This window comes from Corylus avellana, chromosome ca3, assembly GCF_901000735.1.
Source record: "Corylus avellana chromosome ca3, CavTom2PMs-1.0".
NCBI lineage: Eukaryota > Viridiplantae > Streptophyta > Magnoliopsida > Fagales > Betulaceae > Corylus > Corylus avellana.
Genome location: NC_081543.1, coordinates 15,068,654 through 15,094,253, shown reverse-complemented (window position 1 = coordinate 15,094,253; position 25,600 = coordinate 15,068,654). Strand labels below are relative to the sequence as shown.

At 35.8% G+C, this 25,600-nt stretch overlaps 1 protein-coding gene across 4 annotated transcripts in view; it reads right to left on the bottom strand.

Annotated features, from left to right (window-relative positions):
* Window positions 1-24,775, bottom strand: part of LOC132173681 (uncharacterized) — a 33,422-nt gene extending 8,647 nt beyond the window's left edge. For all 4 annotated transcript variants that reach the window (XR_009439340.1, XR_009439339.1, XM_059585246.1 and 1 more), the window contains exons 1-26: window positions 24,440-24,775; window positions 23,918-24,011; window positions 23,283-23,377; window positions 22,662-23,170; window positions 22,333-22,543; window positions 21,921-22,232; window positions 19,135-19,285; window positions 18,896-19,033; window positions 16,437-16,518; window positions 14,716-14,990; window positions 14,485-14,598; window positions 13,841-14,103; window positions 11,720-11,968; window positions 11,462-11,617; window positions 10,492-10,629; window positions 10,144-10,386; window positions 9,555-9,682; window positions 8,532-8,652; window positions 6,241-6,402; window positions 5,996-6,143; window positions 5,779-5,879; window positions 4,445-4,606; window positions 2,107-2,154; window positions 1,687-1,794; window positions 1,219-1,293; window positions 23-73 (exon numbers count right to left, since the gene is read on the bottom strand). Coding sequence is in view for 2 of the 4 variants with exons in the window: in XM_059585246.1 (XP_059441229.1) it covers window positions 23-73; window positions 1,219-1,293; window positions 1,687-1,794; window positions 2,107-2,154; window positions 4,445-4,606; window positions 5,779-5,879; window positions 5,996-6,143; window positions 6,241-6,402; window positions 8,532-8,652; window positions 9,555-9,682; window positions 10,144-10,386; window positions 10,492-10,629; window positions 11,462-11,617; window positions 11,720-11,968; window positions 13,841-14,103; window positions 14,485-14,598; window positions 14,716-14,990; window positions 16,437-16,518; window positions 18,896-19,033; window positions 19,135-19,285; window positions 21,921-22,232; window positions 22,333-22,543; window positions 22,662-23,170; window positions 23,283-23,377; window positions 23,918-24,011; window positions 24,440-24,616 (4,311 nt within the window). In the remaining 2 variants the exon portion in view is untranslated. The remainder of the gene's footprint in view (window positions 1-22; window positions 74-1,218; window positions 1,294-1,686; window positions 1,795-2,106; window positions 2,155-4,444; window positions 4,607-5,778; window positions 5,880-5,995; window positions 6,144-6,240; window positions 6,403-8,531; window positions 8,653-9,554; window positions 9,683-10,143; window positions 10,387-10,491; window positions 10,630-11,461; window positions 11,618-11,719; window positions 11,969-13,840; window positions 14,104-14,484; window positions 14,599-14,715; window positions 14,991-16,436; window positions 16,519-18,895; window positions 19,034-19,134; window positions 19,286-21,920; window positions 22,233-22,332; window positions 22,544-22,661; window positions 23,171-23,282; window positions 23,378-23,917; window positions 24,012-24,439) is intronic.
* Window positions 24,776-25,600: the final 825 nt, after the last annotated feature.

Below are 25,600 nucleotides of genomic sequence, written 5' to 3'. Positions count from 1 at the left end.
AACATTCCAGCACAATATTTACCTGAGGCCTCATGTCATAATCTCGTAATATAGGAACTAATTGCTCCCCCACCTGTCATTTAAGCAAAATATAAGAATTAATGTGAGAAGCTACAAGCAGTGGTAATAATAACTAGACGTGCCCCAAAAATTGTCGATAAAACCACATAAGAACAAAACTCCGGAATCCAAGCAGGCATGAGAGTCACAGCCATAGGTCAAGTCATAGACACAAATTGTTAAAAGATGGCACTCACACGGAGTTGCATGGGTTATGCCTCGTAGGGTGAGCGAGTTGTTGGCAAGTTGGAGGGAACAATTGGGACACCATCCTGTTTTGAAAAAGTGGAGGTTGGCTCCTTTGTATTTAATATGGGGTATTTGGAGAGAGCTGAACATAAGGAGCTTTGAAGATCGTGAGACTATGATGTTAGAGTTGAAAAAGATGATGTTCCAATCCCTTTATACATGGAGAGTAGCACAGAGTGGTTTGTATATTTCTAATTTTTCTGAGTTCTGAAGTTTTGTTCTTCTTTTCCTACACTTGGGGGTTATCTTTGTATATTTACTGTGTACTAATTAAAGTTGCACTCCTCTTGGCTTTGAATGAATTTGCATTACTTATCAAACAAACAAACAAAAATTACGCATTGTTGTGGTAATAACTATGAGAACTGAGATAGAGTGTCCCCATTACATGATAGACTATAAAACCTATGTCAAAACAAACCACTCCACTAGCTTCACAGTTATCATTCTAGCACTTCACCGCTTCAATTTAAGTGTGTGAATGCCAAACATTATCCTAAGAGTTGAACCAACTACCTACTCAAAGCAATCCAACTCTACCTCCATAAAAGCAACAAGAAAAAACCCAGTTAGGTTGGACTGCGGAGTTGTGTAAACCTGGTTAAGCCAGATTGTAAAATTGTTCAGGTATGGTAAGATAATTTATGTGTTTCCTCTGTTCTATTATTATTAATGTCAAAACTGACGCAAACTTTCTTAATATTCCAAGTCAAAACTGGCCAATGGGCTGTAGTCCAACAGGCACTTCCACCCCCTCAAACATGAGGAGGTGAGTGAGAGGGTGTGACTTCTAATCCTGTGGGGTATGTGAGTCAACTTACCGAGCAAAAATCTTTCCAAGTCAAAACTGAACAACCATAAAAACGGCTGGCTGTATTTGCCCTGTAAATTCAATAAAACTATCCTTACCAACGATGGAAACTTCAAGTAAATATTTATTGCAAATGTCTCCAGGTATTGGCGGACAGCAGGTAAGTTGTTTCTCTGCAGAAATCAAAACGAGAATAGAGGCAAATTATTACAGTATAGAAATTCAACATACTCAATTGTGCATGAGCATTGTAGCACCCACCAAAGGTTGGATATGTAATTAACATTTTTTTATAAGATATGTAATTAACATTATGCTTAACATATATCAACAAGGTTTCCTCCTCCTCACTCCATTGTAATTGCATTCTAGGGGATTACAATTACAATTATGTGGTGTTATCCCCAAGAATGTGATGCTTGGGAGTCTAGATTCCAAGTGACTAAAAATTGAAATGGTTCTTCCTCAAGAAAGGCTAATTTTTCTTTTTTTTTTTAAGCAAAAGAAAAAAGCAAATTATTTAAAGGAGAGAACAAGAAAATTTTGTTAAGCAAAAATTTACTCACACTGAGGGATATATGCAAGCTTCGTGTAACATGCCCAACTATGTCTTGACGAGCAAATCGTGATAAGACGCATATCATCTGCCAAGCACGTATTTTGCGCCTGTGGATCTGTCAAAAGTAGAAGTAAAAACGATATTTCATAAGTATAGCAAAGAAATATAAACATAAGTAGAACTTATAATCAATGGTATGTGAACTGATTCAACTATGCAAAACTTCTGAATGTAAAATTCCCATATCCTCCATTAATTTTCTGCTCAAGTGATAAAATGAATTTCGGTATATTTCTCATAAAATATTGAAGGATTTTGCAAGTTTTACCATTCAAGCTCTGAATAATTCTCAACTCCCTATTCTATTTTTTTTTTTTTTTTAACTAAACTCCCGATTCTAATGAGTTAAAAGGAAAAGGATGCTCACCGCACTGTACTTTTTATACAAATCCTTCGCAAGGTCCTTGTCATTTACCTACATTAATAAATGATCAACACTACAATGCCATAATAATAGATATGTGCTTTTCTGTAAAAGGAAACTGATACGCATTGGAAAAGTGAGATGAAAACACCCCAAAAGTGACAAAAAGAACCCATATCAATCTATCCATACTTTACTGTAGCTGAGTGCTTAGAGTATCAGTCGTAATTGAGCCTAAGACATATATGCAACTAGGGAAAGTAAAACAAAGTCATAAAACCAATGACCATTGAGGATTAAATTGTATCTGTTTTTTTTTTTTTTCTGAGGAACCATGTAATGGAAAAAAGCCCAAAGAGAAGGTGTAACCCTACATGGGTAGCATACACGGATCATATGGGGTGGTATGGAAAATTATCAGGAGGAGTTGGTGAAAATTTCTACGCATACTAGATTTGAGGTGGGCGACAGCTCTATGATCAGATTTTAGAATGACGCGTGGTGTGGTGATCAGACCCTTAAGGTAGCTTTTTCAGAATTATTCAGCATTGCTTATTTAAAGGATGCTTTTGTGGCAGATCATTTGGAGTTTTCTAGTGACTCTGTCATGACTAGGAGGTGGATTTCTTTACCCCATTTTTCAATTTGTTGTACTCCTTCAGACTGAAATGGGTAGTGAAGACAAGATTTGTTGGGCCTCTTCCAAGAGATTGCTCGATGTCAAATTGTTCTATAATGTCCTAACTCCTCATGATAGTACTCCTTTCCCATGGGGGAGTATTTGGCGGAATAAGGTTCATTTGAGAGTGATGTTTTCTGGTTGGTCAGCCGCTTTGGGGAAGATCCACTATGGATAACCTAAGGAAGCGACATATGATACTGATGAGTTTGCTAGTGCCTTATGGAAGACTATTTTTAGTCTTTTTGGGTTAGACTAGGTCATGCCTAGACGAGTGGAGACCTCTTTGCCTATTGGAGAGCACTTGGTAGTTTTCATAGTGCAACAATGTGGAGGATAGTTTCGTCCGACCTAATGTTTTACCAAGAGAAGAGTTGGCTCCGCCTCCAACTACAAAATTTGATCCCATCCTTCAACAAAATTAAATATTGAATGTTTAAAAACATAAGAAATAATCAAAATAAATCTCCTAGTACATCTCATAAAAATGTAAACTACCAGAGTCACAAGATTGTCAAAAAACTAACTGCTTTCAATCCTAGAACCTAAACCTTCTAATGCTAACCTCAACTCAATGGGTTACCACTAGGCTCTCAAAACCATAATAAAAATATGTGTGTTAATGCCCAATAAGTAGAGCAAATAATGGGGTTGAACCCTTTTTAGGATCTTTATACACCAGATACTCGTCTAAGGAACCTTCAGACCTCTAGTTCCTATCAAGCTTCATAGAAGGAATGAACCATAAACCTTCTAAAAAAACAAAGTTGTAGATCCAAGTTCTTCTTCTTGCAATCATCAAAGCTTCGAGCATTCTTTTCTCTCTAAATGCCACATTAAAAAGGAAGGGATTATATTCCATACAAAATTGGCATCATTCCGAATGACCCTTCCTTTCCAACACACCAGAAGATCTGCCAACTGTCTAATAACTCCTAATCTTGATTTGGTCACATGAAAATAATATTTCATGTTCGAATTCCATCACCCAATATACCTATTTAAGAGGCAACACCATTTGTATCCTCAGATAGGATAAATAAAAAAGTATACAATCTTCAGTGGACATGTCTGAAATAGTACTTGCACTTGCTATATCATGTAAAGGGATGCTAGCCTACAGAAGATATGAAACACCACCAATAATGAAAATCAAAAGTCAAGAGTTGTTGACTAATTAAGATCACAAAAACAATTTAAGCCACGTGCTAAGTGATGCACCTCCTAATCTACATATATTGCCATATAGATGGGAAGAAACCACAAGACACTGGAAGAGGCAACGCTAGCAATATCTTCCATTCCTTTGATATCAAGGATCCAATCTTTGACCATGTTACAGTGGCAAAATGGTCATTTTGCATTTCCTAAATTGATAGACCTAAGTGTCAAACATTGACCATAATAAAAATAGAGGCAAAGTTCAAAAATATAATTTAGCTTTATAAATAATATTTCTAAGAGACTGAGAAGATTCATGATTACAAAATTATGGAAGGTTAGACAACACAAAACCTTAGCAATTCCAATATGCAAATATATAACACACTGCTATACTTTTGTAATTTTTATCATTTCAGTCAAAAACATTTAGCCTTTGGGCGAGAATTTGAAACTTTGACGCCAATCAAAAAGGATAATACAGCATAATGAAAAAGCTACCGCAGAATCAAGAAGCTCCTGCAAAAATAATTTTCCTGACTCCAAAGCAGCATGGCAATCTTCAGTTTCATTCTTCGATCCCACCATATCAGCCAAGTCAGCTAGCTTGTAAAACAGAACAGCAACCGAAACACGTCCATACAACTCCGTGTTGATAAATGCCTGACAAGAGAAACTACCAAGTTATATTGCAAATATGAATAGTTCTATAATGTAATCTAAACTTGATAATTAAGTACTTGCAATATGTAACTAACAGCATTAGCAAACCATGAGCAATGAACCATTGAGCAAGCAGTCGCCATGTTTTCCAGATAACGCCTAAGTTTAGCTATTAGTAACGGGAAACCAAAAGCCATTTTTGTGCGCTAATCCACCAGGAGAAGCAAAACTAACTAAAGAGAACTCATTGATAAATTGTCTTTTGATTAATGCCACTAGGATAAAAAGTAACACATAATTAAGCTAGACCATAGATTGATTGCAAGAATACTTGGTCTTTCTCAAGGAGTAGCCAAATTAAGAATTGATTGAGGCACCATATAAGAAACCATCCAAGCAAGAATGAACCACCAATAGATACATATACATGAAGCCAAGACTGAGTAGAGAAGGAAGAGGCTCATGTTTCACATTCTTACCCATGAAGAACGTGTTCTACATTAGTAAACAAATTTGGACAATTGAGAGAAGATTTTTTGAAATAGACTAAATCACTTGATTAAGTCTTGCATTAAACAAAGTCACCCCCACCCCGCCCCCCCACAACAAGAGAACTATTTGAACATGCCTCATTTCCAAGTTGAATAGCCTGCCTCTTCTTAGAATAATGCTACATCCCACTTAAGACAACAACAACAAAATAATTTTTTTATAGAAGTCTTCCACAAATTGTAACCAAATATAAATTTCTATCTCTATGCCTTAAGCATGGCCCATATATATATATATATACATACATATATGGTAAGAAAAGGGTCACTTCTTAGTTTTTATTTTGCCTATCCAGAAGACTCTCTCGCTTAGCTGAAGATGAAGTTTTTCATAACATCTCCCACTTGTCCCAAAGCAACTATGTACTCAACATGTAACGAATTGTGTCAAATAACCACATAAGCTTTATATATTAGATGAATAATGCTAGACATACTCCCATTTCACTCACTCCTACTCTCATACACCCTTAGGTGGCACCCACTCTCATCATTGGATTTGGGATAGAATATAATTGGATTTTGATCCCACAGTGAGAGTGGTAGCCACCTAAGGGTGTGTGAGAGTGGGAGTGAAAAAAATGGAAGTGTGTGTAGCATTATTCATATTAGATAGCTTACTTCAGTCAACTCAGGGCTAGTGCTTTTTGCCAATAATGACACTTCAGACCTTGCATCAAAATTGTCTGCCAATTCACCTTCAAAATCCTCATCAAAAGCAACTGCAAAATAAATATCACAGCTGACTAGCGATCGTATATGAAAGGGCAAGGATAACCAAATAATTATGAAAATAATGCGTGAAAAAAAAAAAAAAAAAAAGAGGCATGAAACACACCAGAACCATAGAGAGATAGCAGTTTGAGCTCTTTCATGTAGTACTTAATAGTCCTGGGATTTGAGAGCCAGAGCCCTGTCAAGTGTAATGCTGCAAGACGGATTGTGCGAGGACTTTTTTTGCCTTCCTCAATAACGTTTTCAATGAACTGCAAGACATACAAGATATCATTCGCTAAAGTTTAGTAGGTAATTAGCAAATAAACATGTGCGCGCGTACACGCAAGAGACAGAGAGACCACATACCCACTTGAGAGGCCCAGGTTCACTGTTAGCTACATGCATTTTCTCATCACCAAAGACTGAGCAATGCAAAACAGAAGACAGAAGTGCAGCAATAGGTGCAACCCTCCGCTTGTTGCAGCTGATATGCAATATCCAAGAGGAACGAACCAAATGCCACATCATCTGAATCATATAATTGAGAATCACTATAAGATTTGTGAACAAGTTAAGCATTTTCATTTGGAGAAACATGATCTGCGACAAAGATTACAATGATAAAACTTATAGATGGACATTGGAAAGTCATGGATATTCTCTTTTATTACTGATGAAATGCTGCAATTTTATTGAGAGAGAGAGAGAGAGAAAAGCCAAAGGACCATTTCTCTAGACACAAGTGAACTAAGATGTGAACAGAGTAAAAACTGTAAACAAAATAACAAACACAAGCAATCAGTGGAAGCATCCTCAAAAGTCCTCCAGAAGTTGCTCTATCTTTGACACCATTAGAAATAAAACTTTTGCAATCAAAGAGAAGCAAATATCATGAGCATGAGAACCTACCTCGGCCCACTAAATCGCTCAAACTGTAAGCAACTGAACAAATAAAGGTTGAAACCTTAAATATAAGAAATCTCTCCTACCGCCATCAACCACCCTCAAAATCCCAACCATGACAGCCAGACTCATTGTAGCATCAAAAAGTTCAAAATAATAACCCGAATGGGCCATCACATGTTACTGTATGTAGCAGGCAGTGTATATTCTATGCAATTTGACTTGTCAAAAAGATATACTCTATCACTATGCAATTTTTTTTTTTTCTTTTTTAAAGAGAAAAAGAAAGCAATTTTCTTAATCAAACAAGTATTTCCTAATCTTATGCCTGCTATAGTTTCCAGTGGAGGATGTGAAGAACAATGGGGATTTGGAAATGGTTATGGTGTTATAGTGAGGAGGGTGATCACCTTTGGAGACTTTTTTTGAAGTAAAATATGGAGAGTTTGAGGTGTATAGACATTAGAAGTGGTTCATAGACCTCATATTTGCAGTCTTTTTTAGAAGTATTAAGGCAGAGGATAGATTTTAAGCTTTTGTTGAATGATTGTGCTTGTTTGGGTGTTCTAGATATGCATTCAACCTCCTGAATGGTCTCTCTCTCTCAGGTCGGCCCGTAATAGCACCTACCGATGCCCTCCTTTAGTCTATTTCTCTATCCTGGCGTCTTCCTGGGTATTTGTTTTTGATTTCCAGTGATGGATTCTCTGAGTTGGTTTTACGTTGAAGCGATCTTTCAGTTGTGGAGGGGCAGTCAGAGTTGCATTTTATGGAAAGGAGCAGAGGGGTTTCCCGAGCAGTGTACATGGGCAAGGTTACTGTGGAGTTGTTGGCTAGTGTGGAGGTGGTGGTCCAAGCAAAGGGTCACTGTAGAGCTTTCGGACAGTGAATGGGCAGTATTAGTAGGGGCGTCTAGGCCAACTGGCAATCCCAAATTCTCGCCTGCTCCGTCAGTACAGGGGAAACAAAGGTTGTTTTGGGTGACAACTTGGATATGCGCAACTGGAGACAACTGCTGATTTGACTTCAAATGGCTGTGGAACATTGTATAGTGTTTAGAGATGAGCCATGATTTCAATGGGCTCGGGATAGAGGCAGGCCATGCTAAAGAATCTGACCCGAAGCCCAAGTCAAAGGGGGAAGGCCCTGCTCACTTCACCAACTTGCTCAAGTGATTTAATCCTGGGCCCAAGTGATTATAAGTCCACTGCTTTTAAGTTACTAGGCCCAGGTATTCGGGAAAGGGGGTCTCTCTTGATGTTTCGGGCTTTATGAAGGAATTGAAGCCCACTGCTAAAGGGAGCGCCCGTCTGTCATTGTATTAACCCCGTGTACGATTTTCCTCTCAAATCAATAACATCTTTTACTACTCATCAAAAGAATATGCATAAACATAAAAACATCATGCTCTGTAAGTCAGAATACAGTCAGACTGAAGTAGTTGGTCTGTGTTGACTTAAAAGTAAAACATAGTTCATGATGCAACTGCATTGACTGGCAGCTAGAAACAATGAAACATCACCCATCGCAGCGCACAAGCCCTCTCCAGAAAATCATAGCAATAATTAAACCTGACCTAGAGTGACATCAATAGTTGTATGACTAGAAATTTACTGTCCGCATCAACATAATCACAAACATATCCTACCTTGCATCACAGATACACAAAGCACGCACACAACCATATCCATCCAGAATAAGGGATAAATTACAGATAAGCATGCATATAAAGACAAGGAAGTTGAGTAGTGAACCTGGACATCCAAACCATTGCATGAGGAAACAGAATGAAATGTTCCATTAGCAAATAGCCCCAAAGCCAATCTGACTGATCTCAGCATGGATAAAACAGAGACTTCCCCAGCATTCTCGAGGCTGCCAATTTATTTGGAGGCGGAGAGTAAATACACAGAAAAACAAAATTTTAAAAAATAAAATCCATTAGCAGTCTAGCCATAATTGTAACTACAAGTTTGGTCTAGAAGCCAAATTTGAACATTAACTGACAGAAGATGCAGACCAGTTCTCCACTAACGTGTGAAGCCAAATCAAGAGATCTCAAGTGAGGGTAAAGCACGGTTAATCTCAATTCCTTAAAATTTAGAAAGAAAAAAAAAAATTAACCTATAGACGAAATTTCAATGTGTGATTGAAGTTAGAGAGAGAGAGAGAGAGAGAGAGAGAGAGTTGATTAAGAAGAAATATGCATAAATACTGAAATTGGACGTGATTAATGCCCCGATAACTGCTCCCTAAATGAAAAAGTTTAAAAAGAAAAAGAAAATTATATTTGATGAATTTTAAAAAAAAAAAAAAAAAAAGAGGGGGTGCGGGTTGGGGGGAGGAATGGCGGCTTTGAGACCTACCACTCATTTGGTGATAGGTGATTGGCCGCCTCTCAGTGAGGGGAGGGAGGCCTCACATAAAAAACGCTATTCTTTTTTTTTAACATTTTATTAAGGGTAAATTTGTAATTTAGGGTAAAATTCCTTATGGAATGTATGATTGGCATATGGCATGTCAAACACAAGCCATATGCCATCAACTAAATGACCTGACATGGCATGCCATTAATTAATTGATCGGTAGGTTGACAGATGACCTTATTTGAAATTGGTATAAAAGCTAAAAACCTAATTATCAAACTTGGAAACCCACGGGCTAAATTGCAATTGATTGAAAACCTAAAGACTAAATTTGATTTTTCCCGAGCTTAAACCTAAAGTACAAATATTTAATAGAAGAAAAAGTATTAACTGTAACACAAGTAATCTCACCTCTCAACAAGGTCTGTAAAAATCAATCTGAGAATCGCATCTGAGAAAAAACCATTAGTGTCCTCTAAATGAAGCCCACTCACATGAGCATAGCTTGGAATTGACAAAAGAGATTCTAGGCACAGCCACTGAATAAATCACGATCAACAAACAGTTAGGATCTTTTCACTAATTTATCATCAACATATCCACAGATGGAGAAATCTAATCATTGGTGCAGACTAATTAAACTTAGATAAACGAATGATACTAGTAGAAGTTCATAATATATGCATGGCATTGAAAAATGGAAAAGAATCTTAAAAATAGAAGGGGGTGGCCCTATCTGATCATCTTTTATTTAATTCTTCATTTATTTTTTGATAAGTGGTGCACCATCTGATCACATAATTACAGCAAAAAAAAGTTAATGAACTACTACTGCAAGTCTAACACAAACTACAACAATATGGCCATATTACACCCCTTTCAAAAAAAAAAAAAAAGAATCAATTTCCACAGCTTTGACAAGCAGTTTTAGAATTGCAAAAGAAATAAACACGAAAGAAATAATCAACAAAAATATTTTAAAATAAGACAGATCCATAACCTTTGCATTCATTAGAACTGCACGGCGTCCCCTTGCCAAAACTCCAACATTAAGGAGATTATTGATGTTTTGAAGAAACGAAAGAGCCAAGGAATCTAATAGAGGCGCGCCTTCTACTTTAGGCAGCAGGACTTTATCATTTTCCCTGATAGTATCCAAAACTTGAAGAGAAAAGACAGACACTAATGCTCTGAGAACAGGAGCTAATGCTTCATATGCTGCAAGACAGATTTCTGCCCCAGCCTGCTTTGGAGCTTACAGATTATCACAAGTAGCTCATAAGAGACTAACAAATCTTTATGACATAAACCTGCACAAGTTGGGAAATCTATAAAATCTGATACATACCTCTGAATCACAAGATGGAGGTGTAATAGTCTTCAAGAAGAACTTCCACAAAAAGCTGAAAGTAAAATCTACTGAAACATCACTTTTAAACTGTGCACACCATGATAAGATGGCTGCAACAGACTTCATGGCTGTTTCCTGTTTACACGTATAGAAGGAAGACAAAAAGAAATCATAATAATAAATAAATTACCAATAAGGAATACCCAATAAAAGCAACATGGATAAATGAAGAGGCAATGGACTCAACAATTAACAAAAAACAGATAACAGATAAAGACAAGGGCACATCCAAAACTGAGAACAAACCAATTCCTATAGGACAGCATAAGTTAGCAATCACATAACAAAAGGAAAGGGGATAAAAGCAGAAATATCAAACAAAAATGAACGGAAAAAAAAAAAAAACTAGGCATTGATAGAGGAATTTTTCTTTGGCAAAACAATGACCGACCTGACTGAGATTATTATTCAAAAATACAGAATTTATCAAAATAGATATAAATTTAGAACCAATTATAAAAAATTGAAAAAAAAAAAAAAAAAAAAACTATGTTAAAGCTACCAACAAATAGTACATAAAAATAGAAATGTGATAATTCTTTTCTTTAATAGGTAATACTGAATTTTATTTCAAAAGAGGAGATACCTTAAGAATACGGGGGAGTATACAAAAAGTTCACCTAATTTACACAATCTGAAAATTATAAAATTTATAATATGGCTAATAACAAAAGAATGCTCACTTCATAAGTAAATTGTGCAAAAATAGACAAAATAAATGATAAAAGAAAACTGTAAAAAAGAAAAGTTCAGATTAGAATGCATCTGATATGAGTATGTGTTGATGTATGCGTACATGAAATGCACACATGTATCTTTGCAAGTAAATACATTTAACAATACATTCTTTTCCATCCTAGATCTAGTTCATAAACCAGAGAGAAGTGATGTGACGAAAGATTCATACTGCTTGCAGTACGGCAGCGGTGGTGGAAGATGACAACCGGCGTTGACTAGGGCCTCCAAGTTTTCCTCTTACAGAACTAGGCAGAGCCTTGTCCTCCGTCCCAGTGCTGAATGAAAATATGGAACAAGACATATTTGCAAATGAGATCAGTTCCTCCTGCATGCCAGACAGAACTCTGTATTAACAGTACCCTCAATGCTTAAGCATATAATATAGTGCAGAAACATTTACAAGTTTGGTGCAATTAGTTTCCAATACCAATATAAGAAGAAAAATCTTGGGAAACTTCTCAAATGAAATGGCTGCTTCTCCATAATTGAATCGAACCACTGTCTCAAGCACGCTAGATTCTGATCTGCTTTGAACTTTGTTACCACATTCAGCAGCTCTTTCTTGCATTATTTGAAGCTCCATAACCAAGCTCAAGGTGATGATAAGAAACTTCACAGGTATCCACTCCATATCATTGTTTTGTTTGCAAATATTAGCACCATGATTTTGAATAAACTGCACAAACAGGTAAACCCCATGTCAAAAGCTCCTATTGAATGATAACACCACTGATATAAGAGGTACACTTTTTTTAGTAAGAAGAATCCCTAAGATATCATAGTTTGATCCGTGTGTAGGCAGGATCTGAAGGGTCATTGGACCAAAATAAGACATACAGATAACATGCATTTTTGTAGCCAACAAAAGAATATTATATGCTGCTTTTTCTGCAGTCAATTAGCAATAGTATTTTGAGAACAAAAGACTACAGCGAATTAAGGCAAAACTGAACTTGAAATTAAATGCAAATAAGAAGTTACCAATATCCTTTTATTGTATGCTTACATGCATGTAAGCCTGCATGCGCTAAAGCAGAATAACTCCAATAGAAATACTATGAAGAAGAAGAAAGAAAGATGCAGAGACCTCAACTGGCTGAATACTTTACAAATTGGCAAGTATGAATTGCACAAATATACAAGGAGAGACCCAGGAAAAAAAATGCAAGAGTTTTCAGTAAATATTCATGATTCAGGAAATAAGCACCAGTTGATATGATGGCATCCCTATGAAATCAATAAATTTTAGCAAAAGAATCTTTGATGATATTCTAAGGAAGAGGACATGATACCCATGCTCTCATAGAAAAGTAGTATGTCTCTCAATTAGGGAAACGTTCAAGGTACCATACGTGAGGGATTTGCTGGGATAAAGGAGGCTTCTGTTGATATTATATATATAGGAAGACAAATTGATATTGTGCATTTGTCTAATACCAACAAATTAAAAATAGGATTCTACTACTGTTGTTATGAAAGTTATTATTATGTAAGAGCACTAGCAGTAGCTCCCTATATCACATTCCCTTCACTAAATGTAGGGAAAACTCCTAAAAAATCAGCTGCAACACTCTTTTGGTGTTCCCTAAACCAAGGGAACCAAAAGTGCTACCCTTTGCTTCCCTTAACATTATTTTAACATAAAAAGACTCTTTCCTTTCTTTCCTCTAACATTTATTTGAAAAAATATTTAAATGGCTCTCTCTTTCCTCTCTCTTTCCCCTAACATTTATTTGAAAGAATATTTAAATGGTACAGGAAAAGAATAAGGAAAGCTATTGTGGAGTTTATTTAAATAAGAAAGCAAAAAGTAATTTAGTTCCCTAAAGTTAAGGAAAATCCAAGGAAAGCTACTGCTAGTGCTCTAACATATCTTATCGAGAACCTAAAAGAAATTTAGGCTTGTTAAGATAGCCTCAACCAATACATCACCAAGGATTAATATCGTAATATATGAAGGGAAATATTAGATATTAACAATATGGCATGGTTACTATATTTGAAGTCACTTTTTATTTATTTATAAGTAATCGAAATATAATTAAACGTGTAAGGCACCTTATGTATACAGGAAGTATACAAGAGAAACTCAAGTCACTTTTTTTATTGAATAAAAAAAAGATTAAAGAAGCTTTTATTCGTGGTTTATGTGGGTATGCTTTATCAGCTTCCAAAACTGACAAGTCAATAAAAATAAATTCAGTCATAAGTAAGCCACATCAGTATACTTTGTAAGGGACATTTTACCTCAATTGACGCAAAGGAAAACAATGAAATAGTCTTGAATATTGAAAGGTAACATTGTTACAATTCTCTACCCATGCATCACAGGTTTATTCTATTATTACCTTACTCAAAAAGTAACTTCATCCTCAACACAACAATAGCAGTAACTAATACCATTCACACCCACACATCACCGGCACAAAAAAAAAAAAAAAATTCCAATACTATTTATAAACCAAATCATAACAAACTAAGAAAAAAATAAGAAGAGAAAATTGTGGCTGTCATAATTAGTGTAGAGCATAATAAGGCAAATGCAAACCGTAAATAAAGGTGTTAATTGATGATCCTTCTTGACTGCAAGGAAAAGCACTCTTGCCCATCTTTTTGCTTCACATTTCCATGCATCCAAGTCTTCATCATTGTAAGTAAGAGAAGCATCAATAAGATAAGTACAACTTGTAAACGTTTTGGGGAAGTCATGAAGACTCTTCAAAAGCTTCACCTCAGTATTGCAGCAATTTGCACTACAATGCTTCTTACCACACCCTGAAAGCCATTCTTGTACTTTTACTCTTAATGAACCTAAGATAGAGATGGTACACCACGAGAGTTATAGGTATTTATTTAATGAGTGAGTAAACCACATAACAACCAAAAGTTAAATTAAATGTAAATACAAAGAGACATGTAAATAAAAGATCATTAATTAAGCGCAAATGGGCAATCCTAGTACACAGGGAGTATACAACAAAAGCCCCTAATATGAAGAAAAAGAAGAACAAAAAGTAAAAAATTCTGCAAAACTAGAAACCATATGTCAATGCCCTTAAAATGCCTGAGTTGAGGTGATGTAACGCAGCTAGGCGAGCCCCATCAAAATGCCTCTCTGATACATCTTGATGTTATTCACATGCAAGGTGAACATCAGATGTAGATATAATATGCCACAGTAATTTCACTTACCACCATGATCCGTAAATTCTCTTGGCAGTGCTGAAATGAAGTGCAAAAGTATCTCCAGTGGCACTTCAAATGTACACACCGTTGAAGCAGCAGCCTCAAGGATTTTGTCACAAACTGGTACCAAAGAAAGGCTATCATGTTAATTATGGTCTGGCCTCTTAGTGAGTATAATAAGAATAATCGACTGTAGAAGACAAAATATCATAACCTAACAGATCAGTGTTTAGAGACCTCGAAAACGATAATTAGGATTGAAATGTTGTTTGCTGCTCTCAATAACAAATCTCAAAACATCCAGTAAAACTGTTTTATCATGATGAGGAAAACTTTCAGAAGAAATTTCCACTTCAACCATGTCAAGAAAAGCATCCTCATGCCACTTTGCTTCACCGTTACTTCCACTAGCAGCTGAGGCAATGCATTCAGAAAGACCCACCAATCCAGCTCTGCAGAAAGATTGCCATTTAGCAACCGATGCTAAATTGCACAAAAATGCAATCTGTTTCCTGTAACCACGAGGAATGAATATATCAATCACTTTTCAGCCCTAAGAATAATTCTTCCATTAGCAGAGTTGCTACTAATTCCATTTTTTTTTTTTTTTTTTTTTTGGAAGTGTGTTTGAACTGTAAGAGTCCATTTGGTGGCCCTCCAGTTTCAAACTACGATGCAAGTATACTTTTTTACAAAGCAATATCACTTACATAGTTGATGCAGCCAGCTGGTCCTAACTCCAAGAGAAACCTTCCATTAAGTTTTAAGCAATTATACCATGACAGTGGTACGTTGGGGTTCGTGTTACAGGTATAGGGAAGTGGAACACTCTTCTGCCTGCTATGTTAGGATGGGGTAGGCACGCAAGTGAACATAGACAAAGACACACACATGTTTTTTGCAGCTTTTCTGTTAAAATGGGAAATAAAATCCTATTGAAAGACAAGTTGTCCATGGCTATCCAACTACCTCAGTCCGATACTCATTTTAAATTTTTATAACTTAAAGAAATAGTTAAACATCAAAGTTAAATAGTTAATTATTCTAAAAATCCGCTATTTCAAAAGGTACGATCAAATCAGATAATTATATTACTTTCAACAAGGAAAAAACCATGCATTTTTTTCCTTTTTTTCCTTTTTTTTGTATGAGATTAAATCAGTTTAATTTTATAAATTGGGATAATCAAAACTGGCAACCTCGATTACAAACGCACCACGAATAGGATTGCTTCCAGATTGATGTTCTAGAGAGGGGGGAGAGTGAATCTGGTGACACTGGTTCTATTTTTAAGGGTGTTCCAGTCACTTTAGTTTTCCTGGAGTTTTTGGGTTTAGTGCTTGTTTGGTTGCAATGTTCAAAAACTGCTTTTGATTTTTAAACGCTGAATACACTTTTCAGACATAGTAATCCAAACAAGTTTTTTAGATGCAGTCTTCATTGAAAACACTTTTCAATTTTAGTTTTTGCAAATACCTTTCAAAACACAAAATACTAATTAAGAAAATTAAAAAAAAAATTAAAAATTAAAAAAAAAAAAAAAACACTTCTAGAAAACTTCCTCCACATTCATATAGGAATGTTTTGAAAATGTGCTCAGTTTTTAAAAATCAAATGAGAACACTTTTGCAAACACGATTCAATCTTTCATGCACAATAACAGCCTCCACTTATAAAAAAATAAAAATTGAGGTTCTGGAGGCCACCCCTTTACGGTGAGTGAGGTAGGTCCCACTGACACAGGGATGGCTAGCTGCCATTCTCACTGACACAAGGGTGGCCAAGAAAACAAACTTCTCTTGACTACAAGAATTATTCTAAGAATGGAGATTCGTCCCTTATCAGCTTTCTAAGGCTTTATATGCTGATTTCCAGCAAGAACTCATCCTTGCGGCATTTTTAACTGCATTAGTAATTCTTTACCCACCTTGTATTTTATCAATCACATGATAGCATACCTCTTATTCAGGCAACTTGTATATTGGTGTAAAAACCAGGCTGCACCTTCAATTATCCTGGATGAGTAGACTCCTTTTACACCTGTAAGAGGGGGGAAAAGAAGAAAACCAACTTAGCAGAACATGATAATCTAAATAATTCTTTTTGCTCATAATATTAAAGAAGAGTGAAGGAAGAGCACTAAACCATCGTACAGAAAGGAAGTTTAATGAATACATATAAGATAGAGAGAGAGATTATCCACCAACTAATAAGAACTCGTAATTAAATTTTGAAATTCATTAGATAGTCAACCTCCAAGTTAAAGTATTAATTAAATGATTAAATTTACCTATATGAGCTTAAACGTTTGGGATAAGTGGTAATTTAACATGGTATCAAAGCAGAGGTCCTGAGTTCGAACCCTGTCTCTGTTAATTCACCTCCCATTTCAATTAAATATTCCACATATTAGACATCACCTATTAAAAATGAGTTTGAAAAGTATTGATTAAATTTACCCCCTCCCTATCAACTTAAGCTTTTTAGATAAGTGGTGGTTTAACATGATATCATAATGAAATGTCTTAAGTTTAAACCTTGAATGGTGAATTAACATGGTATCAAAACCAAAGGTCCTAAGTTCGAACTTTATCTCATTTACCTCCTATTTCGATTAAATATTTCAAGTGTTGAACTTCACCTATTAAAATAGAGTTTGAACCCACAAGTGAGGGGGAGTGTTAAAGGATTAATAAAATTATTAAATTTACCTATTCTTATGGGCTTAAACTTTTGGGATAAATAGTGATTTAACACACCTAAAACTATGACATGGGATAAGAGAATACAAAAAATAAGTCACGGTAGGATCCTAGACCAAATGACTGAAATTTCCTCAATTGATACCATAAGATTTTCTACTGCTTTTTAAAATAGAGTTTGAACCCACAAGTGAGGGGGAGTGTTAAAGGATTAATAAAATTATTAAATTTACCTATTCTTATGGGCTTAAACTTTTGGGATAAATAGTGATTTAACACACCTAAAACTATGACATGGGATAAGAGAATACAAAAAATAAGTCACGGTAGGATCCTAGACCAAATGACTGAAATTTCCTCAATTGATACCATAAGATTTTCTACTGCTGAGTTTGCTCTGCAGGGGTGGGTCCGAAGGGCCCTGCCTTGTAGAGGTTCCTCGATATCAAAAAAAAAAAAAAAAAAGATTTTCTACTGCTTTTTATAAATTGATATTACCTATCAAAAAAAAGATTTTACTAGAAATGGACACTAACTGGATATGAAGACATTAACCATCGTAAATCTTATTTGAAAAGAACAATTAATTGAGATTCATGGCCAAAAGAAATAAAAGTAGAACTAATTTTCTCATTTAGGTTTCATTAAAGGAGAGTGAAGCAAAGTTTGGCAACAATATCAAAGCAGATGGGAAGAAATAGAAGACATTAGTGGAATCTGGATTGCTCACCAGATGCCTAGCAGTTCACTGTAAGAGTTAAGAGACAATAAACACCAGCCAATCACATGAACCAAGATTTAACCATACAAAATATAATAGTTAAAAAAAAATGAAGCAGAATTGGATGAGGTTGATGGAAAAATCAGTAAAAAGACAAAAATATAAGAATTTAAACACAATGAACTTAGAAGAGAATAGAAGTGTCATTATTTATTAGGGGACGTAAGATAAACAGGAAAATGCATAAGATGGTTTTTAGCCACATGCATCAAAGAATAAAAAAAAAAAATGATGCTAGATATTTAACTAGGGCATGGATTAAGAAAAGGCAAAAATTAGACATGATATACCATTCAACATTATTACCTAGTCTAGATCATTTGTAGAGGGAAGGGAGTACAATAGGGGACGCTAATTAAATGACTAGACGAGGCAAATATACCTTAAACATAATGAAATTAAAGAAATTAAAGATTAAAAAAAGCTTATAAACTGGATAATATAAAACTTCTATAAGGATTTGGTAAACAGCTGATGGTTCTAACCACTCCCATGTAAAAGTTATTACTAGTTGGATATTACCATCTTTTCTGGTGGTCTTGCAGGTGAAGACTTGAGTTTAAAAACAATTTTGTATTATGTACAAGTCTACACTTCTGATACACCAGCTCATGCTGGACTAACCAACAAGTTGCCATAGAAAAGATAGAAAATGAAGGAAACACAGCTATTAGCATAAAAATAGTTAGTATTCATCCATGGAAATGTTAGAACTTCACTAGCCATGTTGCCAATGAACAGTGTTATGCCATGCTCACAGCAGTACGGTGTATATGAAAAACAAATTAAATAAATTAGTCCAATCTTCTACCACAAACCAATTTCTTTATCAGCTTTCTAAAACTATTAAAATTAATTGCCTATAATACAATATAACAGTATCAAATATGCTTGAAGAGTGAAGTGTAGAGGACCAATCAAGTTGAGAACAAACCAAAATCTTTGTGGTGCACCGGATCATTCAACCCTTGCATGAATGGACCAAGAACAAAAGTTTCAGGCACGGATTTTGCACAGTTTCCATAGTGTTTCCACTCAATTCCCAGAAATGACTGCATAATCAAGCATCTAACTGCATTGCACATAAAATAAAACAGGAGAAAAATGAATTATGCCACAATATCCTATGAAAGCAACTAATAATACATGGTTATAGTAGTAAGTCACCAGTACCAAGAGGATTATCGTGACAAAAGCCCCGTTCCCAAAGAATTGATAGCCAATTAAAGACCTCACCCGAAGCTTCGATCTGGCTTTGATGAACTCCATTGACAGAGCTTGCCAGATTAACATGTGACATAGAGAATTGAAGCAACAATGATACCTGCACGAAACAAGTAGTTTTTAGTAGAATTTATAGTAGATGGGCTGAAAATTTGAGGATGTATCAAAATTTGCACAGCACAATATGAAGCCTTCAATGATATCCTACACTACAAAGACAAAGTAAGATATATCCTACATAAAACATAAGAATCATTCATTCCATCAGCCAATGATGGAGCACATTTGGTAGGAGTCATGGAAGGAACTTTTTATATTTATGACTAAGTCAGTTCCTTAACCGTGACAAGTTTTTTCATCAGCAAGGAGCACCAGCTTCTATTTGCAGATTTCTTGTTTTCTGATGCACATTATCTTTTTGTTTCACCTTCCTACGCTTACCGAGCATTGTTTGGCATTTTAAGATCATTGACAAGGTGTGGCCTCACATAAATTGGACTTGGGACATCATCAGTAACATCCATCACTGATGCAAATCGGATTACACGTGGCTTCGTGCAGACCAGCAAATTGATAATTATGAAACCAAGCGAACTACTTGGAGTAGAACTGCCACATATTTTTATTCGAATATCAGATAAAGGCGAGTTTGGTGGTGTTGGAAAACTTATTCAAATGGCTACAATTTTATATTTCACGAGAACTTTCCAATTCCAATGTTACTAGGTCAAAATGGGATGTCAACAGTCCAAAAAATCTGGTTCAGGAAGTTCGCTCAAGCGAGATTGTGACTCGCAGGACAAAAACTTTGCTCGAGCGAGTTTACAACAGTTTTAAATAAAGGTTATTTTTGTAATTTTGATTTCAAGGTTGAAACACTAAACATATTTAAGCATAATCCGGGTGGTTGGCCGACCAGTTTTGATAGTTGGTGTTATTCTTCAGTTTTATCAATAAGAAACACTCCTGGGAGAGTTTTTCCCCTATTCCCTATAATTCTTAGAATTTTCTAGGATTTATAGAAGATTTGTGAAGTCTTATGTTCGTAGATTCTACTTCTCACTACGTCATGCTACATCCGTTGATATCGAAGCCAAGTTGCAATACATCAAGCACTCAATGCTTTCTTTAAAAATTGGCCAGGCATCCCCTTTTGGTTCCTTTGTTGGGTAGCATTGTTGTTACATCCATCATCAAGTTTTAGTAAGACCTTTGTCAAAATCCTATATTTGGCCTTTGCTCTGTCCAATAAACAACAATAATTGAATTCTCTAGGTCCTCTTCTGTTCCTCCAATATAAGGCTTCAATTATTCCGAAATGAACCCAAAGATTTTTTTTATATTAGTAATCGAAATATCATTAAAAGCGTAAGGCGCCCCTTGATACACAGGAAATATACAAAAGAAAACACCTAACTAGTAGGAGATAAATGAACAAGAAAATAATGATAACTAATCACCAAAAGAGAAACAAAAGCAGCTATGATATTGATCACTTCACTACAATTTTCTTGTAATTCGATTTTCAAAATCATTAATTCCATGGCACCATCCAATCTTTCCCTCTACAAAAAGGAATCATCCAACAAGCCTGCCACGGTGAAGGCCTCCTAAAGAGATTTCAAAAACTAAACATTAGAGATGTGCTCCAAAGAGAGAAGACAATGTAGCTTCTCTCATGGTTGCTTCAACTAACAAAAGAAAAGGGAACCATCTCAACCTTCATTTTTTAGTAGTATTACTTAATTTCCTCCAAGAGAAATTCTATCATAGACAGTCAAATAAAAGAAAATCCATCCATGGAACGCTTTTGGCTAAAACTGATCTATCACTGAGATAGTTTGCATAACCTATACATACTAATATTTTCACAGCCTATTCTTGATAGTCTTCAAGATAATGAGTTTATATGAAAGAATATCCTAATCTTTAACCATTCATAATTAGAAAGCGATTTCATCAATTAGAAGACAAAATTATGCCAACAGCACAAGGCTTCCTTGTCCACAAGGCTTGGACAAAGTAAATTTAGATCTAGCCACATGAATAACCAAGGAAACTAAGAATTGAAGGAACTTGAGAAGATGAGTATCATTTACACCACCAGTCTGCACTTAGCTTAGAGAAAAAGCAGAATATGAAATTTCATCAGCTTGCCGCAATTAATTTAATGAAGAATGATGTGGAAATTCCTCTTTCATATAAATCCCTTCAGAGGAAAGGAACACATGATCTTTAGAGCGGGTAGAGGAAACACAACATGAAATTTATTAGTGTTTGATACGGGCTCTTTCACTTTACTTGAGGTTTCTTTCTGTGCTTTTTCCCGTTCTTTTATTGAGTTTTAAGATTCTCATTCTTTTAAGGGCTAATGTGCCATTCATTTATTTTAAGATTCTCACTCTTTTAAGGGCAAATGTGACATTCATTAAGGGAGAAACTGGCCATTTCAGGTCAGTGTCGGACAGAAACAGTTGGCTAATTCAAAATCCTAATAACATGATGGTAAACACATAAAATAAAATAAAAAATATATATATTAATAAAAAATTAAAAAAATAAATAAATAAATTTAAAATTAAAAAAATAAATAAATAAACCTACCTCTTTTCAAAAGCAACACAATCCTCATATGGCAATATCATATAGACTTAGAAAAAAATGACTTATCTCAATTGCAAATTCAGGAAAGGTTCATTAGTTACACCAAGAACAAAATAAACAAGATCCCACACCTGGTGATTCCACGCTGCTTCAACCAAGTGAGTACCATACTCTTCGAGCATCTCATATAGAAGTATAAATGCCTCCCACTGCTGCTGGCTGTTTGAATATAGATCGGCTGTGTTGCAGATTTTCCCTACACCCATTGACTTCGCTTCCTTATCAGCCCACAATTCCCTCTTAGTCATACCATGAGGGATTTGTCCTCTTTCATGCAATTTCAGCTCTGAATCACCAGAAGAGGGTTGGCTCCCTCCATTTAAGTGTAGTACATTCTTCAATATTTGTAACGACTGCTTCCTCACTAAGCCCTCCTTATCAACCTGACCAACCCCATCAAAGAAACGAATAAAAAATCAGTTAAATTTACAAGCAAACCCGAGTGGTCTAACAAAAAATGGTAGAACAATAAAGCTCAGGTACCAATCCTCTTCTAATTTCATCCCAAAATTCTTTTTCAGCTCTTATGTCGAATGCTTCCACACTTCCACTTGTGTCAACATCTTCATATTCTTCTGTACAGGGGAAAAAAGACAAATACAGAGAGAGTGTATTATAGGCATCTCTTCTCTCTAAAGGTCCAAGTGAAAAGAGTTTTCTGCAGCACTTCCAAATTTTCTTTAGGAAACACTTCCTGTGAGCCAATCAAATACATTCAGTACAGAACGATAAAGCCACAAGATAGAACGATATGAAATCAGGTAAACAAGACGTAAGACTCACATACTAGCAAAAAGTTGAAGGCTTTTTACCTGGAAAGTTTACATGTCTGCCCATGAATTGAGATTTCAACATACTGGTAGGAAACAAATGCTTTGAAAATAATTGGGAGAAAAAAGCCAATCGCACAGGACCGATGTTCCACACTTTGTACAAGCAGTCCTTCAGTCACATTACAAAGATCCCAAATCAAATTGGCAGCAAACTTTTCTGCATAAGACCCATGTGCCACCAGAAACTCTGAGATTGGGGCTGCTTGCAGGCTTCGAAGGGCAGCATCCAGCATTAAGGTTACAATATGACATGATATTGGTAATGGAAAGGGTCCAGATGGAGACATCATGTGTTCTTTTACCACTCCCACATCATTTGTCAGGTCATTTAAACCCTGGAAAACCGAGGACTCAAAGACATCCGATCCTTTGCTTTGAAGCATACCCGTAGAAAGATCAACATATCTCAGAAAAAACTGCACCAAGGTTTCCTCCACAACAGCCCAGGAATCAGTCCCAATCACAACATCAATGAACGATTCGGCAATCTAAATTTAAAATCACACAAGGCCGGGAATAATAGCATCAAAGAACAGTTAGATGCAGGTGAAAAATCAAAGAATGCAATAAACATGACTGCACCCTCTTTAAACATTCTACCTGGTTAAGCACTTCACGGTCAGAGGCATGGACTATCTTCAACAAAGGAATAAAGCTTCTCGACATAAATGATTGCAAAGCAATATTATTGGCCCCTGCAAGAGAAATTTACTCGAGTTTCAAATATATATATGTGTGAGAGATAGTGTGTGTGTGTCTATATATTTTTCTCTTTTTTTCTTGTGGATACCATAACTCACGCACCCGTATGATTGAACCGTCCAACTTCTACTTATGGAAGAAGGAGATGTCATTTGAGCGAAAGACCAGTTGTTCAAATGTATAGTATGTACAGGCCCACACATTTTACTTGGTTGAAAACCAAAAACACACGAGGTTACACAGCTCAAAAGTACATGACAAGACACATTTACCTGATAAACATTTACCTGATAAAAAATAAAAAATAAAAAGACACAGGAAGAAAGTAGACAAATGAAAACATTCTTTCCCTGAAACGTTCATGCAACCAAACAGAACATAAACAATTCAACGTAAAAAGTATTTGATTTAAAATAATAAAGGGAACCTAACAAGGTTTGCAGCGATTCAAGGAAAGTACAAGGTAATGTTCTTACAATTTCAACTAGAAGAGAAAACTCATTTCCAACATTGGACCGCACATGATAACTCACCAAATTTCTTTAGAAGGTGACAAAGTGCAACCACCAACGATGTAAGATAGTTACACCCGTCAGACCCCAACTTCTGATCCTCCTTGATAATATCCTATCCAAAAGAGCCAAACCCAACTAAACATCAACTCAAATTCAATCACACTTATTTAATTTTTGAGAAGTAGTGCAGAAAAAAGAAGAAATTTTAAATTTTGCTTCACATGCTAAATATCATTCCAAATTTCCTAATAATGGAAAGATTCACATAAAACTATAGTTTGAAAACAAAATGAGAAATGATATACAAACACCCAAGTGGCAACACATCCACCTAGTAATTCAAAGCAAATCCACCATCCCATTAAGCTTCAAAGTCTTTTCTTTTATTCACTTTGTACAACATTTTACCATTACTCTGTTCTCAAACCACTTCCCTTGGAAAATGTGAAAGCTTATCTTTGTTTTTCTTGCATTTTTCTCAGCAACCAGTCGCAGAATTAAAGGTTTTACAAACTGGGTGTTTCATGAAACTGGTGGTACCTTAATGAGAGTAGGGAAAGCATCGAGAAGGGAGGCGAAGAGGGACGGTGGAGATAAGCCAGTGGAAGCCAATATGCAATCCAACATTGCTGGAATAGCCGCCGGAGGCAATTTCCCAAAGCCCGTTGACAGTGAAGCCATGAGAGAGTCCATGGACTCGCTCTTTATTGCAGACATATCCAAAAGTACTGTCTTTCTCTTTCTGGGTGTTTCCGGAGGTTGCAGAGAGGCTGAGAAACAACGGTTAGAAGCTCAATTCAAACGCAACGTTCTGAAAAACCCTACGCTAGGGTTTTTCCTTTTTCTTTTCAGGTGGGGTTTTTAGTGCCTGCTAGGCTCGATTACTCTGCTTTTGTCATGTCCCCTGTCTTGGGAAATTTCCAAATCTGTCTGTAAATTATGAAACCTTTTTACTTTTTTAATAGTTTATATTGCTTAAATTTTAAAAAAAAAAAAAAAAAAAAAAAAAAAAAAATGAATTTTTATCAAAAATTAAGCAAACTCTATTATAAAATGAATAATGATTTTTTTTTAGAACTTGCCAACAGCCATGATACTCATCAGATGGAAGTGCCGGGGGCTAGGGAACCCCGAGGCAGTTCGTGATCTTTGTCAGATGGCGAAAGAAAAGAGACCCACTCTTATGTTTCTTATGGAGACTAAGAGTAGATAGCACAGTTTGGAACGCATAAGAGTTAAGCTCGGTTTTGAAGGGTTGTTCGTTGTGGATCCAATAGGACGAAGTGGTGGCTTAGCATTATTGTGGAAAGAAGCAAGGAGTCTAGAAATCCAAAATTTTACGCGTAGACATATAAATGCAGTGGTGCAGGTTCCCGGAAGAGATATGCACTAGAAACTCACATGTTTTTATGGGCATCCTATAACTACAAAGAGGTTTGAATCATGGGAGTTACTTCATCATCTTAAAAATTTCAGTCCAGGAGCATGGATGTGTATTGGCGACTTTAATGAAATATTGGAGCAGAGTGAAAAAGTTGGTGGAGCATTAAGACGTGATGGACAGATGGAGCAATTCAGAGCAGTGTTGGAATATTGTGGTTTAAGTGATTTGGGGTTCATGGGCTCTAAATTCACATGGAGCAATGGACACCATGGCGAGACTTTCATGAAAGAACGTTTAGATCGCTCAGTTGCAAATCA